At 42.5% G+C, this 20,863-nt stretch overlaps 1 protein-coding gene across 9 annotated transcripts in view; it reads left to right on the top strand.

Annotated features, from left to right (window-relative positions):
* ATP6V0A1 (ATPase H+ transporting V0 subunit a1) overlaps nt 1-19,812 on the top strand; it is a 64,384-nt gene extending 44,572 nt beyond the window's left edge. For 6 of the 9 annotated variants that reach the window (XM_069951653.1, XM_069951654.1, XM_069951656.1 and 3 more), the window contains 9 exons: nt 194-284; nt 369-487; nt 886-1,102; nt 1,914-2,021; nt 4,482-4,589; nt 6,027-6,044; nt 11,136-11,253; nt 12,900-13,071; nt 17,980-19,812. In XM_069951653.1, coding sequence (XP_069807754.1) covers nt 194-284; nt 369-487; nt 886-1,102; nt 1,914-2,021; nt 4,482-4,589; nt 6,027-6,044; nt 11,136-11,253; nt 12,900-13,071; nt 17,980-18,073 — 1,045 coding nt within the window. In that variant the 3' untranslated portion in view covers nt 18,074-19,812. Of the gene's footprint in view, nt 1-193; nt 285-368; nt 488-885; nt 1,103-1,913; nt 2,022-4,481; nt 4,590-6,026; nt 6,045-10,806; nt 10,906-11,135; nt 11,254-12,899; nt 13,072-17,979 lie in introns of all 9 variants that reach the window. The other 3 variants (XM_069951655.1, XM_069951657.1, XM_069951661.1) reach the window with 2 other exon arrangements.
* Nucleotides 19,813-20,863: the final 1,051 nt, after the last annotated feature.

Below are 20,863 nucleotides of genomic sequence, written 5' to 3'. Positions count from 1 at the left end.
TGCCAGGGTGCATACAAAGCGCTGGAGAAGACCAGGAACACGGACAGGTGAAGTATTTACTGTTTGGACAAGGGCTAACGATGTCCGTGCAGCCCTTGCTAAACGATTATCGGGCCATGTAAACCAAGTATATAGTTTTGATGCTACTTTGCAAAAATCTGCTATACCGTAACAATTTTTTCTTCCTTTGTAGAGAAGATCTACTCAAGCATGCGCCTGTCCTGCAGCTGGATCCCGATGTCAATGGGGTGTTCAATGGACCCTATCCAATTGGGATTGATCCGGTAAATGACTAACCGCTATCTTAACATAATATATATTTCTTTGTAGTCTTTTATATGATTAACATCCTTATTTCCTATTAACAGATTTGGAGCATAGCCACAAACAAGCTAACCTTCCTGAATTCCTTCAAAATGAAAATGTCTGTCATCCTTGGCATCATACATATGCTTTTTGGGGTCACACTCAGTTTATTGAATCACATGTAAGTACAGACATTACAGGGTGTGACGGACCTTGTCATCATATAGGTGGGCAAGATCCCCTTTATTAGCCAGACAAGGAGCCTCTGTAGACGGAGGCTCTTTCTTTGGCCACTCTACGTATTGTGCACTATGAGGGAGATTTATCAAACATGGTGTAAAGTGAAACTGGCTCAGTTGCCCCTAGCAACCAAGCAGATGCCACTTTTCATTCCTCACAAACTCTTTGGAAAATGAAAGGTGGAATCTGATTGGTTGCTAGGGGCAACTGAGCCAGTTTCACTTTACACCATGTTTGATAAATCTCCCCCTATGTCTCACATAAGAGTTAAGCTGGATCCCAGCATGACTTACTTTTTATTACATGACTTGATCCACTCTTCTTTTTATTTCTTTCTAGATATTTCAAGAAACCTTTGAACATTTACCTTGGGTTCATACCAGAAATGATCTTCATGGCATCTCTCTTTGGTTACTTAGTTATTCTTATACTTTTTAAGTGGTGCGCCTACGATGCCGCCACCTCAAAGAGTGCCCCGAGCCTCCTCATTCACTTCATCAACATGTTCCTCTTCAACTACTCTGATAAATCCCTTCCTATGCTTTATAGCGGTCAGGTAAGAGCATTGCGGCAGATATATGGTTATAGATATGGGACTTGTATCTTACTGGACACAAGTGTGGGAAATATTCAGCATGTAACACATGTGCATTTTTTATTCTTGGATCAATAGAAAATTTTCCTAACCTAAATCTAATAAATCTGCCATCGATTTGTTTAGTCTTGTAAAAGTCGTTCTAGTTTCTGTTTTTAATTTTTTTTTTTATTTTTTTTTTACTGATTCTTTACCCCATTAAAGGACAACTCCGGCCAAAAAGAATTTTTTAACATGTTATTACATAAGCAAAGTTAGACAAATTCCTAATGTACACTAGTTATGGAAGATGCACATATAGTGCTCTTTCCCTCAATTTAGTAGATCAAAGAGGCTTCAATTTCTCTCCCCCCCCCCCCAAAAAAAAATGATGTTACGACCTGATCTATACCTGAAGGGTCCAGCAGGGGGCGCAGTAAATGTAGAAATTACATCTAAAAAATAACATAATTTTTTTACATGTAACTTCTACATATACTCCGCCCCCTGCTGGACCCTTCGTCGTGACAGCACTTTTTTTTTTTTTTTTAGAGAAATTGAAGCCTGCCTGATCTACTAAATTGAGGGAAAGAGCACTATATATGCATTTCCCATTATTAGTGTACATGAGGAATTGGTCTGACTTTGCTTATGTAATAACATATTAAAAAATACATTTTGGCCGGAGTTGTCCTTTAGTTGTTCAAGTAAGGGCCCTATTGTACGGAATGATAATCTGCCATTCCAAACTCAGCTTAGATTATTCTAATCTTTGTAACCTTGTGTCTTCCAGAAAGGACTGCAGTGTTTCCTGGTGGTGTGTGCTATACTGTGTGTGCCTTGGATGCTGGCTGTTAAACCCATTATGCTACGCCAGCAGTACCTCAGGAGGAAGCACTTGGTGAGTAACAAGCACAAATAAATCCTTTGCTGTGCCGACACCTTACCACTGCTGGGTCACAGGGGGTCTGCCCTTCTGCATCAGTAGAGTGACTCTGCAAGTGGCAAGGGCTCTTGTCTTCAGAAATGTATACATACACTGACACATCTGGTATATAACCCAATCTGTCATAGCAACATACTAAGGCATGGGTCTGCAAACTGCGGCCCTCCAGCTGTTGCATTACTACATTTCCCATCATGCCTGGACATCCAAAGCTTTAGCTGTCCCGGCATGATGGGAATTGTGGTTTTGCAACAGCTAGAGGGCCACAGTTTGGAGACCCATGTACTAAGGTGTGATAATAATCAAAGGATATGTCTTGTCAGATCGGATATGATAAATTACATGACTTCTGTTTACTGCCTCTATCATTTGGCTTAGTGTGGGTTTACAGGCACATGATGTGTGTGTATGTGTATATCTATACCTTCTGTTCTTTTTACTTATGAGTTTAAAACAGAAGTTTCATTTTATATAGAACTATAATAGACCTGTTGACAATGTAAAGGTAGATGCAGCTATGTGTATGGGTGCATCTCCTGCCAGAACGGACAGTAGGAGACACAGCTGAGGGAGTACAGCCCAGGCAACAATACAGTGTGAATGGTTCCTCCGGCAAGACGCCTACAATGCATCGCTAGAACTGCCCCCTTAATATGAAGTCTCATTGGTCAAACTATTCGCTGAACTTCTGTAGAGTAGAGAAGAATCTTTATGTCGGAGTAGGGTTTAGGTTAAACCTTCTTAAAATACATAACTAACCATGTAACAGTGGCACAATGGTATCCACTCTTAGGGTATGTGCACACTACAGAATGCGTACGGAGACTTAATAGGATTCCACTGCGCGGCCTTGGCTTGAAGTTCTGTCCGTCCTATAGACTCACTGATATTTGCCGGCGAATTTTGCTGCCTGCCCAGAGAATTGGCATGTCCACGTCCCCCCAACAAACATACACCAAACAACTAGTATAGTTTTGCAGCTCGAGTCAATCCATGCCTGGTGCCGGTATTCCAATAAAAGACAGTATGCAGGTATTCCAGTGATAAAAGGTCCATGCTTTAGGCCTGCAGTGCCTTTCACTCCTACCTGGCCCTGGGGAGTAGCTTAAAAGAAGGGAGGATAGCAAGAAGAGAGAGGCATTGCAGGCATAGGGCACGGATGTTCTTAAAAGCAAAACATTTTTCTTAAACTTCGCAAAGAGCCATCAACTAAGAGACAGGTAGCTTTTGTTTTATCTCCCTATCTGCCTATATGTGATGTAGAAATGATAGATTTTCTTTAAAGGAGAACTCTGGGCATGGACATTTTTTTTCCAAGACTGCCGGGGAGGAGGTGGGTGAATAAAACAACATGCACTTATGGGTCTCTCCGTTATGGTTCGCAGTCCCTGGCTGCTTCTAGGTCTGAATGGGACCCAGGATGTGAAATGTCAGGCCTGCTCAGCCAGTCAGACGGCAAGACAGGACCCCGCTACAGCTGCTGACTAGGTGAGCGAGCTTAGAAGGTCACATCCGAAGTCCCTGCTTCTAGACCAGGATGTGGCCGGGGACTGTGAGCCAGAACTGAGGACCTATAAGTGCATATTGTTTTATTCACCCACTTCCTCTCCAGCAGTTTTGAGGGAAAAAAAAAGTCTGTGCCCAGACTTCTCCGTTAAGGAAGGTAGCTTCCTTGCTTCCTTCTTGAATGCAGGCATAAAGTAGCAGATACAAATAGAAAATAATGATAGTGATGTACATAGAGCATGGGTTTGTTAGATTGAAGATGCATTGATATAAAGGGAAACTGGATATATATATATATATATATATATATATATATATATATATATATATATATATATATATATATATATATATATATATTAGCATTTATTGTCAACAAGCAGAATAGTTATGGTAAATCCACATGGCATCTGTTTTAAACTCCTCTGTTCTCTATACTGGCTGTACCGTCTCTCTACATTCCAGCATGTTCTCTTTCCTAGAGGGTGGGTTAGCTTCTCCTGGTGTGTTTTATAAGTTAATAAGGTTAATGCCACCACCACATTACGGCATAAGAGACCCAGACACCGTCTTCTTACTTTGTGTATTGCAGACCCCCTCTTATCACGTAAGTGGCGAGTAGCATTAACGCTATTAAATTATAAATCAGGGTTTCTCTTTCAAAAACTTGACTAATTGGGATCAGACTATTCACCACTTTTTCATATAAAGTGTATATAATTGTGCCAGTTGTTGGGGAGCTATTTGGGAGCTGGCTATACTAATCCAAGCTTCTAGATGCCAATAATCTAATAGCTTTCTGATGAGACGTGTGGGGTTGGGGTTTTGCGTGAGGAAATAGAGCATGCTGATTGGCTGAGAGCCCTGACCCTGATTTATAAATACCCCTCCCCGCACCCACTAATCCAGGGTACGCATAACTTCGGAGGTATCCGCGTTGGTAACGGGCCCACGGAGGAAGATGCCGAAATTATTCAGCACGATCAGCTGTCCATGCACTCGGAGGAAGGCGAAGAGGTAATGCATTTTACATTGTCGTTCTTCTCCTTCGTTGCCGGTAGAGCCTGCAATGCTTTGGTCGTACAAAGTGTTGCAAGCAGAGCTGGCATCAAAGGGTTAATTTTACTGCACGTAGATGTCATCCTGAGAACATTGCTTTGAAATGTCAGTCCCTTGTGTCTGTGCAGCTTTCCTTGTCACCACCATCTGATGTACATACATAGGAACCTGGTACTAAGTAAATGGACAAAACACCTCTCCTCCTCCTTCCCTCTCTCTCTCTCTTTTTTTTATTTTCATTTTTATTTTTTTATATAAAACTGCCCGTTTTATAAGCAGTGTCATTATTCACCAAGGAAGAATGTTACCGACTGATGGAAAAGACAGTGTAAGAAAGAGGTTGTCTGAAACTGTACAATGAGCCACAAGACAACTTTTATAGGCACTCCTCCATCTAAGGCTTGGTTCACACTACGTTCTTGCAATCCGTTTTTTTTGCAAAACACGGATGAAAAAAATGGATGCATTTGTGTATCCGTTATAATCCATTCTTTTCCATTGTAAAAAAAAAAAAAAAACGAATCAAAACAGATCTTTTTTTTTTTTTTTTTTTTTAACGTACACAAAAACATAGCTGACCCTACTTTTGTGTCCGTTAAAAAAAAAAACGCATCCGTTTTTTTTTTCAATGTAAGTCAGAGGGAAAACGGATGCACAAAAATGCATTCTTTTATCTCATCCTTTTTTTTTTTTTTTTTTTTTTTTTTGCAAAAAACGAATGAAATAAACGGATTGCAAAAAACATAATGTGAACCTAGCCTAAGAGGGGATGGGGGAGCCCTGTTTTCAAGATAGGTGGGAGAACCCTGTATTTGCTACATGGGCTGGAGCAGCACAGATACTCACTCTCTGAACTGTTAAAATAGGGGTACAGGTTCCCTTTGTTCTTGCGGCTGCTGTCATTTAAAAAAGTGGGGAGAGAATTATCCATATAGTGGCAGGGGTTAATTACATCAAAAGAATTGTTGGATCTTAACAATATATACTATGACCTTAACAATCTCCCAATGCTTTGAATGTCTATACTACCGCTATATGATAGAAAGGACATACAAACTAGATCAGCGTTAGCGGACTGTAGACTCATTGGGCTGCATTGACTGTGATTAACCCTTTCAAGCACTGATAATTTTCCATCGTACAAACCCTCAGAACAATGACATCATCATCCTATATGATTATTGCTGATAACCAATGTAACATTCTACGTATAATATCCCTGGATTTATACGCAGTGTTATTTTTGCCTTTGAATTCCCATTCTAGGATGATCTTCTTCTTTTTTTTTTTTTATATATAAAAGAGGGACTAAAGTTTTAAAGTGCTATTTTATGGCTAACCTGTATTTCTTTTTCTTTTAACCCTTTATTAAATCTGGATTTATATTATTCCAAGCCTGCCGTGGAGGAAGTGGTAAGACTGACGTCCGTTGTGCATGCCCTCAATCAGCCGAGGAGTCCTGGACTTTTCGTTGTATTTCGTCATCCTCATCATCATGTTAATTTATCCATTTGCAGGGCTGATGTTTCACTTGATTTCTTTCATGTGCTTTGGTGGTCTTTGCAAGGGGCTCCAGGAATCATCCCAACATCCATCTTCATATCCCATCTTGCCGCTCAGTTGCTTTGCTTTTTCTTATAGACTTAAAAATGCAGTCCTCATCCCCCAAATCTTTTACCTATTAGATATGTAGCACTTGGTGCTATAATATATTGACATTTATATTATACTAATGTTTATTATATTACTATTATTATGCACTGAATTACTGCAGGTCCATGTAGCCTGTAAGTTAAATTGTCTTTGAAGAATACTGTACAAGTATAATATATATATATATAATATACAATGTGTATATATATATATATATATATATATATATATATATATATATATATATATATATATATATATTTATAAATATGTATAATATGTACAAGACAGAGCACAGAATCTCAAGGGACTGCACTTTTAATAACATGGCGTCAAATATAATATGTAATGAAAGCATAATATATGATATACCTTTTATATATGTATAGTTAATCATATACATATATATGCAAGTGCGTTGTATTTATTAATTTAGAATATGTTGGTTTTAAAGGGATTTTCTAGGACTTAAAGGGGTTGTTTGGGCTTAGAAAAACATGGTCCAGAGACCAGAGCTTCTAGAGACAGCACAACTCTAGGTGTCATTCCAACTCTGTTCCATTGAAGTGAATGGAGTCTAATTGCAAACCACATCTGAACTGGACACAAGGGGGGAGATTTATTAAACATGGTGTAAAGTGAAACTGGCCCAGTTGCCCCTAGCAACCAATCAGATTCCACCTTTCATTCCTTACAGACTCTTTGGAAAATGAAAGGTGGAATCTGATTGGTTGCTAGGGGCAACTGAGCCAGTTTCACTTTACACCATGTTTGATTCATCTCCCCCAAGAGCCAGACTGTTTTTGGAAGAAAGCGGCCGTGTTTTTCTAAGCCTGGATAAGCCCTTTAATATTGCTGGCTTATCCCTAGTATAGGCCATTAATATTAGGTCAGTTGGGGTTTGACCCCCAGCATCCCCCATAGATGAGCGGATTGAAGGGGCGAGTTCTATCACTTCATTGTTTATGAGGCTTAGCTCCATATATTTGCCCGACGCTCATTTACGCTTTTTGCAGATCAGTCCCATTTAATTAAACGAGACTGAGTTGCAATACCAGATGCAGCCACTACACAATGTATGGAGCTAAGCTGATAAAACAATGAAGAGAAGTAGCACTTGCTAAAGGCACTTTTGATCAGCTGATCTGTAGGATGCAGTGGAGCCCTTACCGATCTGATATTGATAGCCTTAGGATAAGCCAACAGTAAAGTGCTGGAAAACCCCTTTAAATGTGTGTAGTTAGTCTCCTCAAGTTATTAGCTTATTTTTTTTCTGCTGCAATGCATTATGTGTCGCATCTAGCAGTGACTAGGGTCCCCTATAATATGTGTGTGTGGGTTGATATGTAGTGCATCTAGTTACTAGTATTGTGTCTTTGTTATAATTTTGTTTGATTTCATGGGGTGAGATTGAAAAGTGAATTGTTGGCATGGGAAAGCTGTAACTTAATGTATAATGTTGTATTACAGAGACTTGTGCTGACCAGCCTTTTATATGTTAGGAGTCCATCTCCTTCAAAGGGTTAATAGTTCTTCTTAAAGTGTCACTGTCATTTTCTTTATTGCAGAAATCAACAGTTCAGGTGATTTTAAGAAACTTTGTAATTGGGTTTATTAGGCAAATATGCCATTATCTGCATTCAAAAAGACTTTTCCCAGGTCCCCCCTCTTCTCTCTCATTCACTGCTCATTATCAGGAAATCACGTCTTGTTTACATCAGTCGAGCCCTGTCTGTGCTATGGAGAGGGGAGGGGGGAGGAGGGAGTTTAGTTGCCAGCAGAGGGAAGAAAACAAAGGATTACACAGCGGGACCTGTGTGAAAGCTGGTATCCAGAGGTCAGAGAGGTCAGTGCTGACTTCAGAGGAGATAGCCCAGTGATGTAGCTGTAAATTAACTCTTTGTTGTCCTGTTTTGGTGCCTCACCTCCCTCAACCCCTCCCCTCTCCATAGAGAACAATGAACACAGGGGGGAGAGGTCCAAACTGCTTTTTCATGATAAAAATATGCATTTTTCAACTAATAAACCCAATTACAAAGTTTCTTAAAATTGCCTGTACTGCAAAAAAATTTAAACAACAGTGATACTTTAAGGAGAGTGCCATAAAGATGTGTGGAGACCTATAGGCCATTCATGCTCCACTGGGAATTCTGGGGAAAAGGATATGCAAAGCAGCCTTTTGGAGGTAATTTTTCCTTCAAGTCTGAGCTTGATTCCTTTAAGAAGCCTCAAAACATAATTGGGGTTTAATAAGCAAAGCCAGAATTTCCCCCAGAAGGAGGGGATCTGCATCTGTAGACAGCTGTTTCAGGGTTGTTGCCCCTTGTCAGTACAGAGCAGGGACCTGGATGGCTCCATAGAGGCCTATTGTAGTGGGACCAGAGGAATAAAGTCATGTTCTAAGGCTTTTTTAAATTGGTCAAACACTGACTTTAAGGGAAAGCTACTTTTTAAACATGGTAACTCACAGGTGGCGCTTTTGGACATAGAACTCTACTTGGAAAGCTATTGATCACCTTATTTAACACCTGTCTAAGAATTGGCTGTAATTCATCTGCAATTTAAAGGTGGCATAATACAGGAGCTTCAACGTACTGAAGTAAAACTGTGTATGATGCTTGCCTCTCTAGTATTTGTGTAGAAATGAATTGGGGCAGTATCTCCTACTTATATAAGAGCAGTGTGATGGTCACCATATTGCAGAAGCAACTATTTAAAGCGAATGTACCATTAAGTACATCTCTAAGTTTCTTATATGAATAGACCAGTGCCAGCGCCGGGATGCCGGTGCCGTGGTCCTTTTTTCGAATCGCGGCCCGGTTCCCACACACAGCGCTGGTCTATTCCTGGGAGCCGGCCCAGCCTGAAGCACCGGAGGCAGCTCCATTACAATAAATACAACCACGTCACAGAGGGGAGGGCAGATCGTCACAATGGCACCGGCAGACCCATCTCCAGTGCTTCAGGCCAAGTCGGTGCCCGGGTATAGACTGATGGTACATTCGCTTCAATAGGTTCTGTGCCATGTTGAGGTGATATATACTGTAGCAGGTTAATACCGCACAATCAACAGTGTACAAAACTTATGTAGCACTTTTTAACTGTATTGTTATAACCTCTTTGTGACCTCTATGAATGGTGGAGATATGACCTCTGGGAACCTTCCTAATCCTGAATGCGAATGCTGCAGGGTAGCTGGATCATAGCTCTATTTAGGTGAATGGGTTGCCTTCAGTTCCCTGCACAGCCCCCTGCCCAGGAGTGCTGCTCTGCAGGAAGAAACAGTGAAGGGACAGCAGCGTTGATTGCCTCCCCCCCCCCCCCCCCCCCCTTCTCAAGACTTTTCATTATCCTTTCCTTACCTAGCACCCAGCTGACCCTGTGTATTTCTTCTATAACACATATATGAGGATCTGGACACCCTTCACATTGAAAACATGACTTTTTACATATATTATTAGTTACTTTTAGTGAAAAAATGCATTCTGCAATGTTTGTTCCTTCATTTTCAGATCCCCTAGTTTGTTCCTAGATTCAGATTCTTACATTGATGTGTCCTCCCATGTTGGATATGATATAGGAGGAGTTTGCTGTGGGTGCTCTACCTTCTCTCTACACTTGCACACAGCCTATGCAATTCTCCCTAGACTTGTATCTGCCTTCCTCTCTATCTACAGCCTCTGTGCTTTGTCCTCCATGTGTGCTCTCCATACTCTCCACATTGGGAACACAGCAGCTGCAGTGTTTGTAGATGTATTCCAGAAATATTACCATCACACTCACAAATCAGTATAGTTTATCTTTCAGCTTTTATACTTCTACAGTCATAGCAGTAGCTAGATGAAGGGCAGGGTAATTTCTTAGACAGAAATGATGAGTCAAATCTTTGCACCTCACAACTTTTCATGAAAATTGGGCACAGCAAGGCTACATACAGTATATAGGCTACACACCAGAAAGCAACATATTCTTCTTACCTATCTGTGAACCCTGACCACTAACCAAGCTGATGACACCACTGGATAGATCTGAATGAAAGCAATTAGAACCTACTTTTGTTGTTGAGTCTGTGCTTTTATTTTAGCAAAAAACAAACATTTATTTAACATTTGGGTTGTATATGGTGTCAAAGAGGTGGGGCCTATTATTTTTTGGACCCTAGTGCTGCTAAGCCTTACTGTGCTGCATGCCTGCCCCTTGCATAAGCCACGTACGCTATGCATAAAGCTCAGTAGGATGTAGCTGTTCTAGAGCCCAAGGAGTAATAGGCTCCGCCTCTTTGACTCCACATTCCAAATAAAGGTTTTGGGGTTTTTTTTATAAAAAAAAAAAAAAAACAGACACCAGGCAACAATGATATGTTCTTTCATTTAGATCTATCTGGTGGTGCCATCAGCTTGCTAAGCAGTCAGGGGGAACAGATTCGCTTTAACCATCCATGCACATTATTCTTCCCGATTCTGGTCCTGGATTCTGGCCCCTTGTCCCCACCTGTCTCTGATGTCATTCCTCCATTTCCCAGCTCACATCCCAATTCTCCTATCAACAAGACTTCCTAGTGATCTCTTCTGCAGAAGTAGCTAAGGAGGAAAGCGATGTGCCTATGGTAACAGTCGAACTTGTAAGTACGAAGTCCGAGGGTGAGCCGCCGTCACTGATGTTTTCTCACGGGTGGACGCTTGTATAGGTCACTGTAACAACGTAGACGTTATCACCCAGTTTTGGGTTGTATGGTTGTGGTCACTGGTGAACACGCAGTTCCTGGGACGTCCTTCACAGCATATCCACATGATATCCACGTTCATCACATCCCTCGCAGTAACCATCTGTCCTGTGTTCTTATATTTTCAGTTTGATTTTGGAGACGTGGTGGTCCACCAGGCCATTCATACAATAGAGTACTGTTTGGGGTGCATTTCTAATACAGCTTCATATCTCCGTCTCTGGGCCCTGAGTTTGGCACATGCTCGTAAGTATATAATATAATACAGAAACATACAGTAGGTCAACTTGAAATTTTAAAACCGTAAGTGACCATTACACCTTCGAAGGGTCAGAGATACAATGGAAAAGTTTTCATCACTCCGGGGTCTGGGTTTCCATTGATCACTAGAACAAGCCAGGAGAAGCACTTGGTTTAGACTTACTCATTTCCCCAAAGATAAGGCATAGTGGAGGATTTACAGGATAGCTTAAAGGGGTACTCCGACGCTGATAAAATAAAATCAATCATTCATAAACATACTTTTTCCACTTACCATTCCTCCTGAGTCTGTCTCTATTTGAATTTCCCGCTGTTTGCAGGTCCCTGAAGCTGCAGTTGGTGTCTTGATATTTTCTTTACTTCCTGGTTTGGGCTTTCCCATGATGCACTTTGTCTCCTGTGATGTCCAACTGACTCTGTAGAACTGTTAGATGGTTTATATCTTGCTCAGCCAATCAGAGCTGAGAAACCTGTGTCATCTGACAAAGGGAGGATGGCTTAACAGGGCTTAGACCAGCCTCCCTCTTGATGATGACACTGTCACAAAATGGCTGCCACAGAGCAGCCTGGGGTCAACAGTAAGAAGGAGTTTACTTCACTTCCTGGTGGGGGGTTGAGGGGGGAAAGGATAGGAAAGGGGGCAGATAGCTGATTGAAGCATATTACAAAGTTAAATAACTTTGTAATGTGTTTCAAATACTGGGAAAACATGGTGTAAAGTGAAACTGGCTCAGTTTCCCCTAGCAACCAATCAGATTCCACTTTTCATTTTCCAAAGAGTCTGTGAGGAATGAAAGGTGGAATCTGATTGGTTGCTAGGGGCAACGGAGCCAGTTTCACTTTACACCATGTTTGATATATCTCTTTTATTGTGCCTCGTTGGGAGCAAAGATTAATATAGGACACTGTCTTATTTTCAGAGAAACACGGTGCTATAAAATCCATATTCTAGTGATCCGTGGGAGTTTGAAAATGCAGACCGCAACCGACCAAAGTCAAATGATTTCTTAAAGGGGCACTCCAGTGATTTTTTTTTCTTTCAAATCAACTTATGTCAGAAAGATAGATTTGTAATTTACTTCTTTTTAAAAGTATCAAGTCTTCCAGTACATGTCAGCTGCTGTATGTCCTGCAGGAAGTGGTGTATTCTTTCCAGCCTGACACAGTGCTCTCTGCTGCCACCTCTGTTCATGTCAGGAACTGTCCAGAGCAGGAAATGTTTTCTGTGGGGATTTGCTCTTGCTCTGGACAGTTCCTGACGTGGAGAGAGGTGGCAGCAGAGAGCATGGTGTCAGACTGGAAAGACTACACTGCTTCCTGCAGGACATACCGCAGCTGATAAGTACTGGAAGACTTGAGATTTTTCAATATAAGTAATTTACACATCTGTATAACTTTCTGACACTACTTGATTTAGAGGAAAATACATTTTGACAGAGTACCCCTTTAAATGATAGTAACACAGTAACAACTGATAAAGTACTGATGGTACACGTAAGATACAGTAAGTAAGATTGGAATAAGCATAGCTATTACTGTGAATACAAAAACTATAAAATTGTTTTTTTTTCTTTAAATCTTTGCGCTTGTGCATGATATGAGGTGATAATCTTGTCTCTACCTTCTTGCAGAACTGTCCGAGGTCCTCTGGACAATGGTGATGCACGTGGGTCTGAATGTGAGGAGCCTAGGGGGAGGCATTCTCCTGGTCTTTGTCTTTGCAGCATTTTCAACCCTCACCATTGCCATCCTGCTTATCATGGAGGGTTTGTCAGCGTTCTTACACGCCCTCCGTCTGCACTGGTGAGTAGTGCCCTACCTATGTTTTAGGGGATTTCTTGTTGTCCTAATTATTGATAACTGATCTACACTGTAAAGCACCATTGAAGGGGCTATCCTGGATCTGACAAGTTGCATGTGGCATTGGTAACTTCATTCTGAATGAGGCTGAGCTGCAATACTACACATGACCTGTGATTAGGTGTGGCACTGTTTTTAGTATCCACGTTTTAATAGTGAATAGTCCCCAAATCCTGACAATTTGGCTTCAATTAATCAATGTGATGGTCTAGAGCAGTGATTTTCAACCTTTTTTGAGCCGCGGCACACTTTTTATACTTAAAAAATCCCGGGGCACACCACCAACCAAAATGGCACAAAATGACACTAAAACAGTACATATTATACATATAGTTAATAATATAGATTCTAAATGTATTTATACTCCGTGTGAAACCTGGGCCTGTTTTCTTCTCCCCCCTGTGCTTCTCTCCACCATACTTCTCCCCCCTACTTCTCTCCTGTGCTTCTCTCTCCCGTGCTTCTCTCCCCCCTGCTTCTCTCCCCTGTTTCTCCCCCATCCCCAGGTTTCTCTCCCCCATTATTTTCTCCTGTTTCACAGGAGCACCATAGTTTGGGGAACTTTCCCCGCGGCACACCCGACCATGTGTCACGGCACACTAGTGTGCCACGGCACACTGGTTGAAAATCACTGGTCTAGAGCAATAGTCTGGACACTTTCTAACACAAAGAACCAAATGAAATCTTATGCTGCTCACATCCTGCGTGCTCAATAGTGGCGTGAGTGCTCCGCTATAGAGACAATCTAATTTAAGTTTGGAATCTCAATGAAACCTTAGACTTTGTCACTTCTGTACATGCGAGACATACCTGTCATACCACTACCATATGGAAGAAACAAGGCCGCTGTGCACCATTGCCTTATCACACCTACCTCCTCCAGCCTGGGGGGATGAATGGGTGTGCAGATTTACTAGGAGAAGCTGCTGCTGCATTTTTAAGGAGTCACTTGTACAGAGGATGAAACAGATGGTACTATGCCTGCCTCATAGACTATAACACTGTACTAAGGCTGGGCAGCAGTGACATGGCTTGGTGAAGGAAAGGAGTTTCTGCTTCGTATTGGCAGCACAGAGATCGCAGCATAAAAATGCCTTGCTTGAACTGTCCTGTTCTTTTTAATGTGTGTGTAGGTGACCTAGGAGGTTTGGTAGGTAAAGATAGTGACATGGGAGAAGATTTGGTAGGTAAGGTTAGTGACAGTTCTGTGATGGTAAAGACTACAGAAGAGAGAGATTTAGGGGTGGTGATTTCTAACAGCTTTAGGGTGCCTTCACATCTAGCAACTCGCAGATCACTTTCACTATATACACGAAGCGGTCTGAACGACCGCTGCGTGTATGTAGTTCTGCCGGCTCCTTAACCCCTTCAGCTCCCTCACGGCAGGGCAACACACTGATTGGCCATGCGGGAGAGCAGTACGCCGAGACCCGTGCAGCGAGGAGAGGTAATGTATACAGAGCGGGGGCGGAGCAGGAGCCGGGCGGCAGCTGAAGGGGTTAAGGGGCCGGCAGAATTACATACACGCAGCGGTCGTTCAGACCACTGCGTGTATGTAGTGAAAGTTATCTGCCAGGACCTAGCCGACTCGCAGCGTAATTTACGCTGCGAGTCCCTAGGTGTGAAGGCACCCTTAAAACGAGTCACCAGTGCAACCAGGTGGTGGGGAAAGCAAATTGTATGCTGGGCTGTGTGTGTGTATATGTGTGTGTGTGTGTGTGTGTGTGTGTATATATATATATATATATATATATATATATATATATATATATATATATAATGGTATGCTGGGCTGTATATATAATGGTATGCTGGGCTGTATATATAATGGTATGCTAGGCTGTATATATATAATGGTATGGTGAGCTGTATATATAATGGTATGCTGGGCTGTATATATATAATGGTATGCTGGGCTGTATATATAATGGTATGCTGGGCTGTATATATATATAATGGTATGGTGGGCTCTATATATATATTGATATGCTGCACTGTATATATAATGGTATGCCAGGCTGTATAGCTAGAGATATAACCAGTAGTAAGAGGGAGAGTGTGATCCCGCTGTATAGAACTCTAGTGACATCACATCTTGAATACTGTGTCCAGTTCTGTAGACCTCACCTATAATAAGATATTGATAAAATAGATAAAATGGGCTACAAAATGGTGGAGGGTGTGAGGCATAAAACATATCAGGAAAGACTCAGGCCTCCTATTTCCCTCCTTTACTGTCTCATTATTATGCGTTTTGTTTATTGTGCAAATTTACTCCTTTGAAGTTTCTCACAGACTAAATATTATCTGGAGCCCATAGAGGCACAATAGATGAAGCCTCCTGATCAGAGCTTGGCCTCCAGCCCATACTTCCAGCTTGTTGTTTTATGAGGACGCTAGGACCACATAGGGGGTTCCAGTGACTTGGGGGTGATAAGATATACATGCCCCATGACTGTGAGACGTTCCTTATACGGGACTGGCTGGAGCTCATCCTAACTGGAGGCAAATAGATTTGTCCTTATTTAGCTGGAGCGTGTGGTAGCCCATGGCAGAGCTCCAGCATTCCTGCCTCCGCTGCACAACTCTGCCCGAGAAACCAGGAGCACAGGCGTCCACAGAAAAACCTCAGGATTACCGTAGCGTGGATATCTATGATGCAGGCAGAAACATACATACAACCCATGTGCTTGTTAATGGTGGCCACCAAGGCCCTACAGCATACTGCATTATAAGCAAGGCGTGCTGGACACATGGATGATAAGCCTCATAAGTGGTCAGTCTAATATTTCCTATGAACTGTTGGCCAAACAAAGTAAAAAATACCCCAAAAACTCTGTATTAGGAAGACGGCTCCCACAGCTATAAAGCTATACCTACTATATTCTGAATATACATTGAGTCATGCTCAGGAGGGGCTCCCATTGGGAGTCTGTACCCCCCTGAGCTGCTGCTAAGACATCTCTGTAACCATGCAGTATTCCACGCTGTACTCTAGCTCCATTCTGACAAACCAAAGTTATATGGTCTACTGTTTGGATAAGATATCATCGGCCTCTAGAGGTCCTGTGAACTACAGGGTTACATCGCTGCCATCGGATCTTTCCTGTAAGCTCACATATCCCTCTCTACCCAACTCCGCACTGTTTATTCTTCTGTACATCCCCTATGCCTATTGTGCTTCTGATGAAATCAATTCTGCCTTATCTAAAGGACCAGGAGTTCAGTGATATAGTAGGTTAGTCCATGCACTGATCAGCTACAGAGTTATACACCTCCCCTGACTCACATTGCTGTTCTCTTGTGTGTAGATTCTGTAGTCTGCATGTGATGTATGCAAAACAGGAGTCCGTGGAGCCTCGGTTGCGAGTCTCAAAACACGGCATAGCCAGATATCTCTCGCCTGTTGCCACGGGGTGCCTCCATGATAGGGAGAGCACCACACCACCCCAATAGGTAACCCCTTAAGTCCCACTCGGTTGCGAGTATTGGAACATAAATAGGGAAACAACAGGGTGGCCCCTTTTGTTAATGTCTAACTCAAGGTGCGAGTATTGCGATCATGACAAGAGCTTGCCAAGGCAGGCTTCCATCCACAGACAGCCGTTTCGGGGTATTTGCCCCTCGTCAGTGCGGAGCAGGATTCTGGCTGTTCTCCTTGAGTTCAGTGATAACTGTGTTTTGTTGGTCGATCTGCATGTGATGTAGCCTGATGCTGCTCTCCTTTGTGTAAGAGCTGACAGGGAGAAACCTGGTTTTGAAACAGCTGGAGGGCCTGGGTTTGACATCCCTGCTCTATAATGTGAGTAATAGGACAGAAGTTCTATGTCACTGATCCGTCAATCCCTGCACTTAGGGCAAGTGCAGTGATGACCCTTTGTCCCTCTCTTTTTGCAAACCCAGACTCATGTTGGGCTGTATTAGGAGAGCCATATCAGAGGGGAAATAGGCGGCAGATGACGTATGTAACTGGAATAGGTATCCACAAGAATCTCCCTGTCATTTGGGGAAAAAAAAGCTTTTGACATGTTGCAGAGAGATGTCATAAATTTTCATCGGTCAGCTGTGTGCTTCACTACCCCCCTCCCCTATTTTCTGGCTATAGGTTACGGGCTCCATTATAAGTCTATGCAGCCAGTCGGAGCAAAGTGACTCTCCCGGCTTTTTCACGCCCAGACCCTGATCCGATCAAAACTTTGGACATGTCTGTGTGACAATTTTTTCCACCTAAATGTCAGGGGCACTTTTGCAAAAATATATTGTCGTGTATACTGGATCTACTGTTGGCAGATGAGAGGTTAAAACAGTCTGAACAGGGTGTAGAGTTAATGCTAAGCTCTCCCTGCTGTTTGTAGTGAATATTTAGCCTGGTGTAAATCATCACCACCCTGTGAAAAGCCGCATATCCAGGAGATGTTGACAGCAGGACGCAACTGTATATTGCTGTGTTACTGTAGGGAGAATGCGCCCCCTACTGTACATTGTAGGAATAGATTATTGGAAGGGCTTTATGGATCATGCAACGTTACAACGAAAGTCCTTTATTATATAATATACGATTAGTGATGTGGAAAAAGGCATTTAGAACAGGTAATGCTGGTTACAAGTTAGCTGAGGAGCAAAGAGTTTCTGCAGCAGCTGAGGTTCTTTTTTTTTATTTATTTTTTATTTGCTCATTTGGCACCACCATATGCTACAGCTCTGTACAAAGATTTCCATATGCATCAGCCCCCAATGGGACTCTCTAAGCTCAATTTATCAGAATTTTTGGGGAGCCATTCGATTAGCATTGGTGACAGCGGCCGCAAAAGTTAATGTTAAAACTTTTTTTTTTTTTATTCTCCTCTGCAGGGTGGAATTTCAGAACAAGTTCTACGTCGGCACAGGGTTCAAGTTTATGCCGTTCTCCTTTGAGATCATCAGAGAGGGCAGATTCGATGACTGAAATGACCCATCCAGAGGGTGCTCCTCCGCCGCCCCATCATCCTCTCCTGTCGTGGTGCATTGATGTAAATCCTCGCCTATCTTTCAAGCCTCTTAGAGCCGCAGTAGTCTCATGATGATCCGTAGTCGGTGTGTTGCACAGGAGTCTCAGTATCCAATCAGCAGAAGTGGATGAGTACCAGTCCTGTCCACTAGGGGTCACCCATGTCAAAGAATTGTAGCTTGAACACCCATTGATTTTAATGCCCAGCACTGGAGGGTCCTTCATGTGCACACATCCGTTGTTCTCCTCGCCTACCTCATTATTTTGCTCAGTAAGAATAGGATTTTTCGCATTGTATATTGTATTGCAGTAATTATAAAATCTTACTGTCACTTTAAAAACATTTGTCTCGTCAAACGTTTAAATTGATCTAGCTGGGAAAGGCGCTTCTCTCCCCATCCCATCACTCGGTCCATTGCAGGCTCCTTAGATTTACAATAGAGACTGCCTCCTGCGGCTAGACGGGCAGGAAAGCACAGCTGCCCACTCCTCCTGGCTTTCTCTATGAATTGGTGGAGGTCTCAGGCCCTCTCTGATCCAACCTTGTCTGCATGATATGTGACAGTAATGTGACATCAAGGTCCCTGGTATAAACCTTAGTATTACCAAGATGGGAGCCTAGCATTTAATTTAGGGCTAAACCCTCATAGCTTCATCCTTGGCACCATAGACAGGGAAACCATAATGTCAACAGAAAATTCCAGACTTGGTGCTTTGGGATTGAATAAGCTATCAAATTGCAGGGACAATTAACCCTTGGATCACTGTGTTGCGTCATTACTATAGATGAGCGAATCTCAAGTGAACCCGAACGTTCTGCATTTGATTACCGGTGGCTGAAGAAGTTGTATGCAGCCCTAAGGAGTCCTGGAAGAATGGTACAGTCTATGGCTGTATCCATGTTTTCCAGTACTTCCTAAGGCTGCATCCAACTCCTTCATCCATCGATATTCAAATGCTGCACGTTCAGGTTCAGACGGACCTGAGAGTGCTCGACATTGGCTCATCTCTGGCTATTAGTACATTTCCTTTGTATAGTTTTATGAATATTATCCCTATAAATAAACCAGTAGCAGCAACATCACCGATCTGCAGCTGTGTGGTGGGTCAGGGGTCAGTAGTCTATTATCTGATCTGAGCCGTGTCTATGTGATTGTATATTAGCTGCTTCACTTTATTTGCTTTTTGTGATTACCAGTGCACATATATATATAGAGGAGGGATCTACAAGGGACTCTAGATTGGTACTAAAGACATGGGTAATCTATACTATCTTATTCCGGTGTAGTCATCGCCGGTTGTGGGAAGCGTTTGTGATCTGTGCAGCTGTGTCCTGCCAGGTCAGTGCTCTCCTTCTCCTCTTCAGTGTCCTCATGACTTAAGTCCCAATTCACACCATTTCAGGCTGTGTTGCTAGTATATACCAGAATGCCTTGAAGAAAAAAAAAAAAAAAAAAGGTTTTCTGATGTATACATTGGCATATCCATTGACCGAAGTTTGTCTACTAGACGTAATGTTATGACCATTTACAACACTGCTTAAAGCGCTACAAAAACCTGGTCACTTTCTTCCACCACTCCTGCAATTAAGCTCCATTCACTTCAATGGAATGGAGTTACAAAACCTGCACCAAAACTGGAGACAGAGCGGTGCTGTCTTTGGAAGAAACGGCCATGTTTTTGTAACGCTGGACAAACCCTTTAAGGGTACGTGCACACTACAGAATCGCGATGGAAACCCATTGCGGATTCCACAGCTCGCAACCACTGTCGGACTCTGGCGGCTGCGCACATTTCTGCCCGTGCCATAGACTCCATTCTATGCACAGGCAGATTCCGCCGTCCGTCCAAAGAATGAACAGGCTCATTCTTTGGACGGACGGCGGAATCTGCCTGTGCATAGAATGGAGTCTATGGCATGGGCGGAGACGCGCATGGCCACCAGAGTCCGTGAGCTGCGGAATCTGCAACAGGTTTTCTGTCGCAATTCCACAGTATGCATGTACCCTTAAAGGGGTTGTCCAGCAATACAAAAATTATTGCACTGAGCCTTGCGATGCTATATAAACCCCATAGAGATACAGTGGAATCTTTTCTTGGGAAGTCAAAGTACTCGGACCGCCACAGATATAGATAGGGAATAAACTCCTGAGATGGGAATACCTCTTTAACAAGTTGAAGTTATGGTTAAGTGTTGTTCCAAATATGTCAAGAAGTGTTGTCATGGGGACACAGGCAAAGTTTTTAATGAGAGATATGAACTTCAGCCTGTGATATTTTCACACCGGAGTCGGGTATGAATAGACAACCCTTAAGAAGTCATACTAAGTCAATGAAAAGACCCCTATCCATTCTTGGAGGCTGTTAGGACTGTGCACGCTTACTGCATACTTTGAAGGGAGCCATCTTACAAGGGAAGCTTATGGCTTATCGCTGACACCATTGAGGCGCTATGTACGTTATGTCCAGTGAATGAATTGGTGCTTGTTGGTTTATCCTTGTGGAGATTGTGCGCACACTTTCACCTTCCAGGTACTGAAGTCCCAATCCATCGTTGCCGACAACTCTCACTGTCCCGTATATGTTTACAATAGCGATTCCCCACTTTATCAGAATCCATTGATGTGACCCCCGTTGTTGCTGCTGTGAATCGGTAAATGAAGTTTCTCCTCGTCTGATAATAAACCTTTAATTTATGACATCCAGGACGCAGGCTCTTGTCGTCATTTGCAGCTTTCAATCAAACCA

This window comes from Dendropsophus ebraccatus, chromosome 14, assembly GCF_027789765.1.
Source record: "Dendropsophus ebraccatus isolate aDenEbr1 chromosome 14, aDenEbr1.pat, whole genome shotgun sequence".
NCBI lineage: Eukaryota > Metazoa > Chordata > Amphibia > Anura > Hylidae > Dendropsophus > Dendropsophus ebraccatus.
Note: the sequence above shows the minus strand (reverse complement) of the source record. Positions and strands in the feature narration are given on the sequence as shown.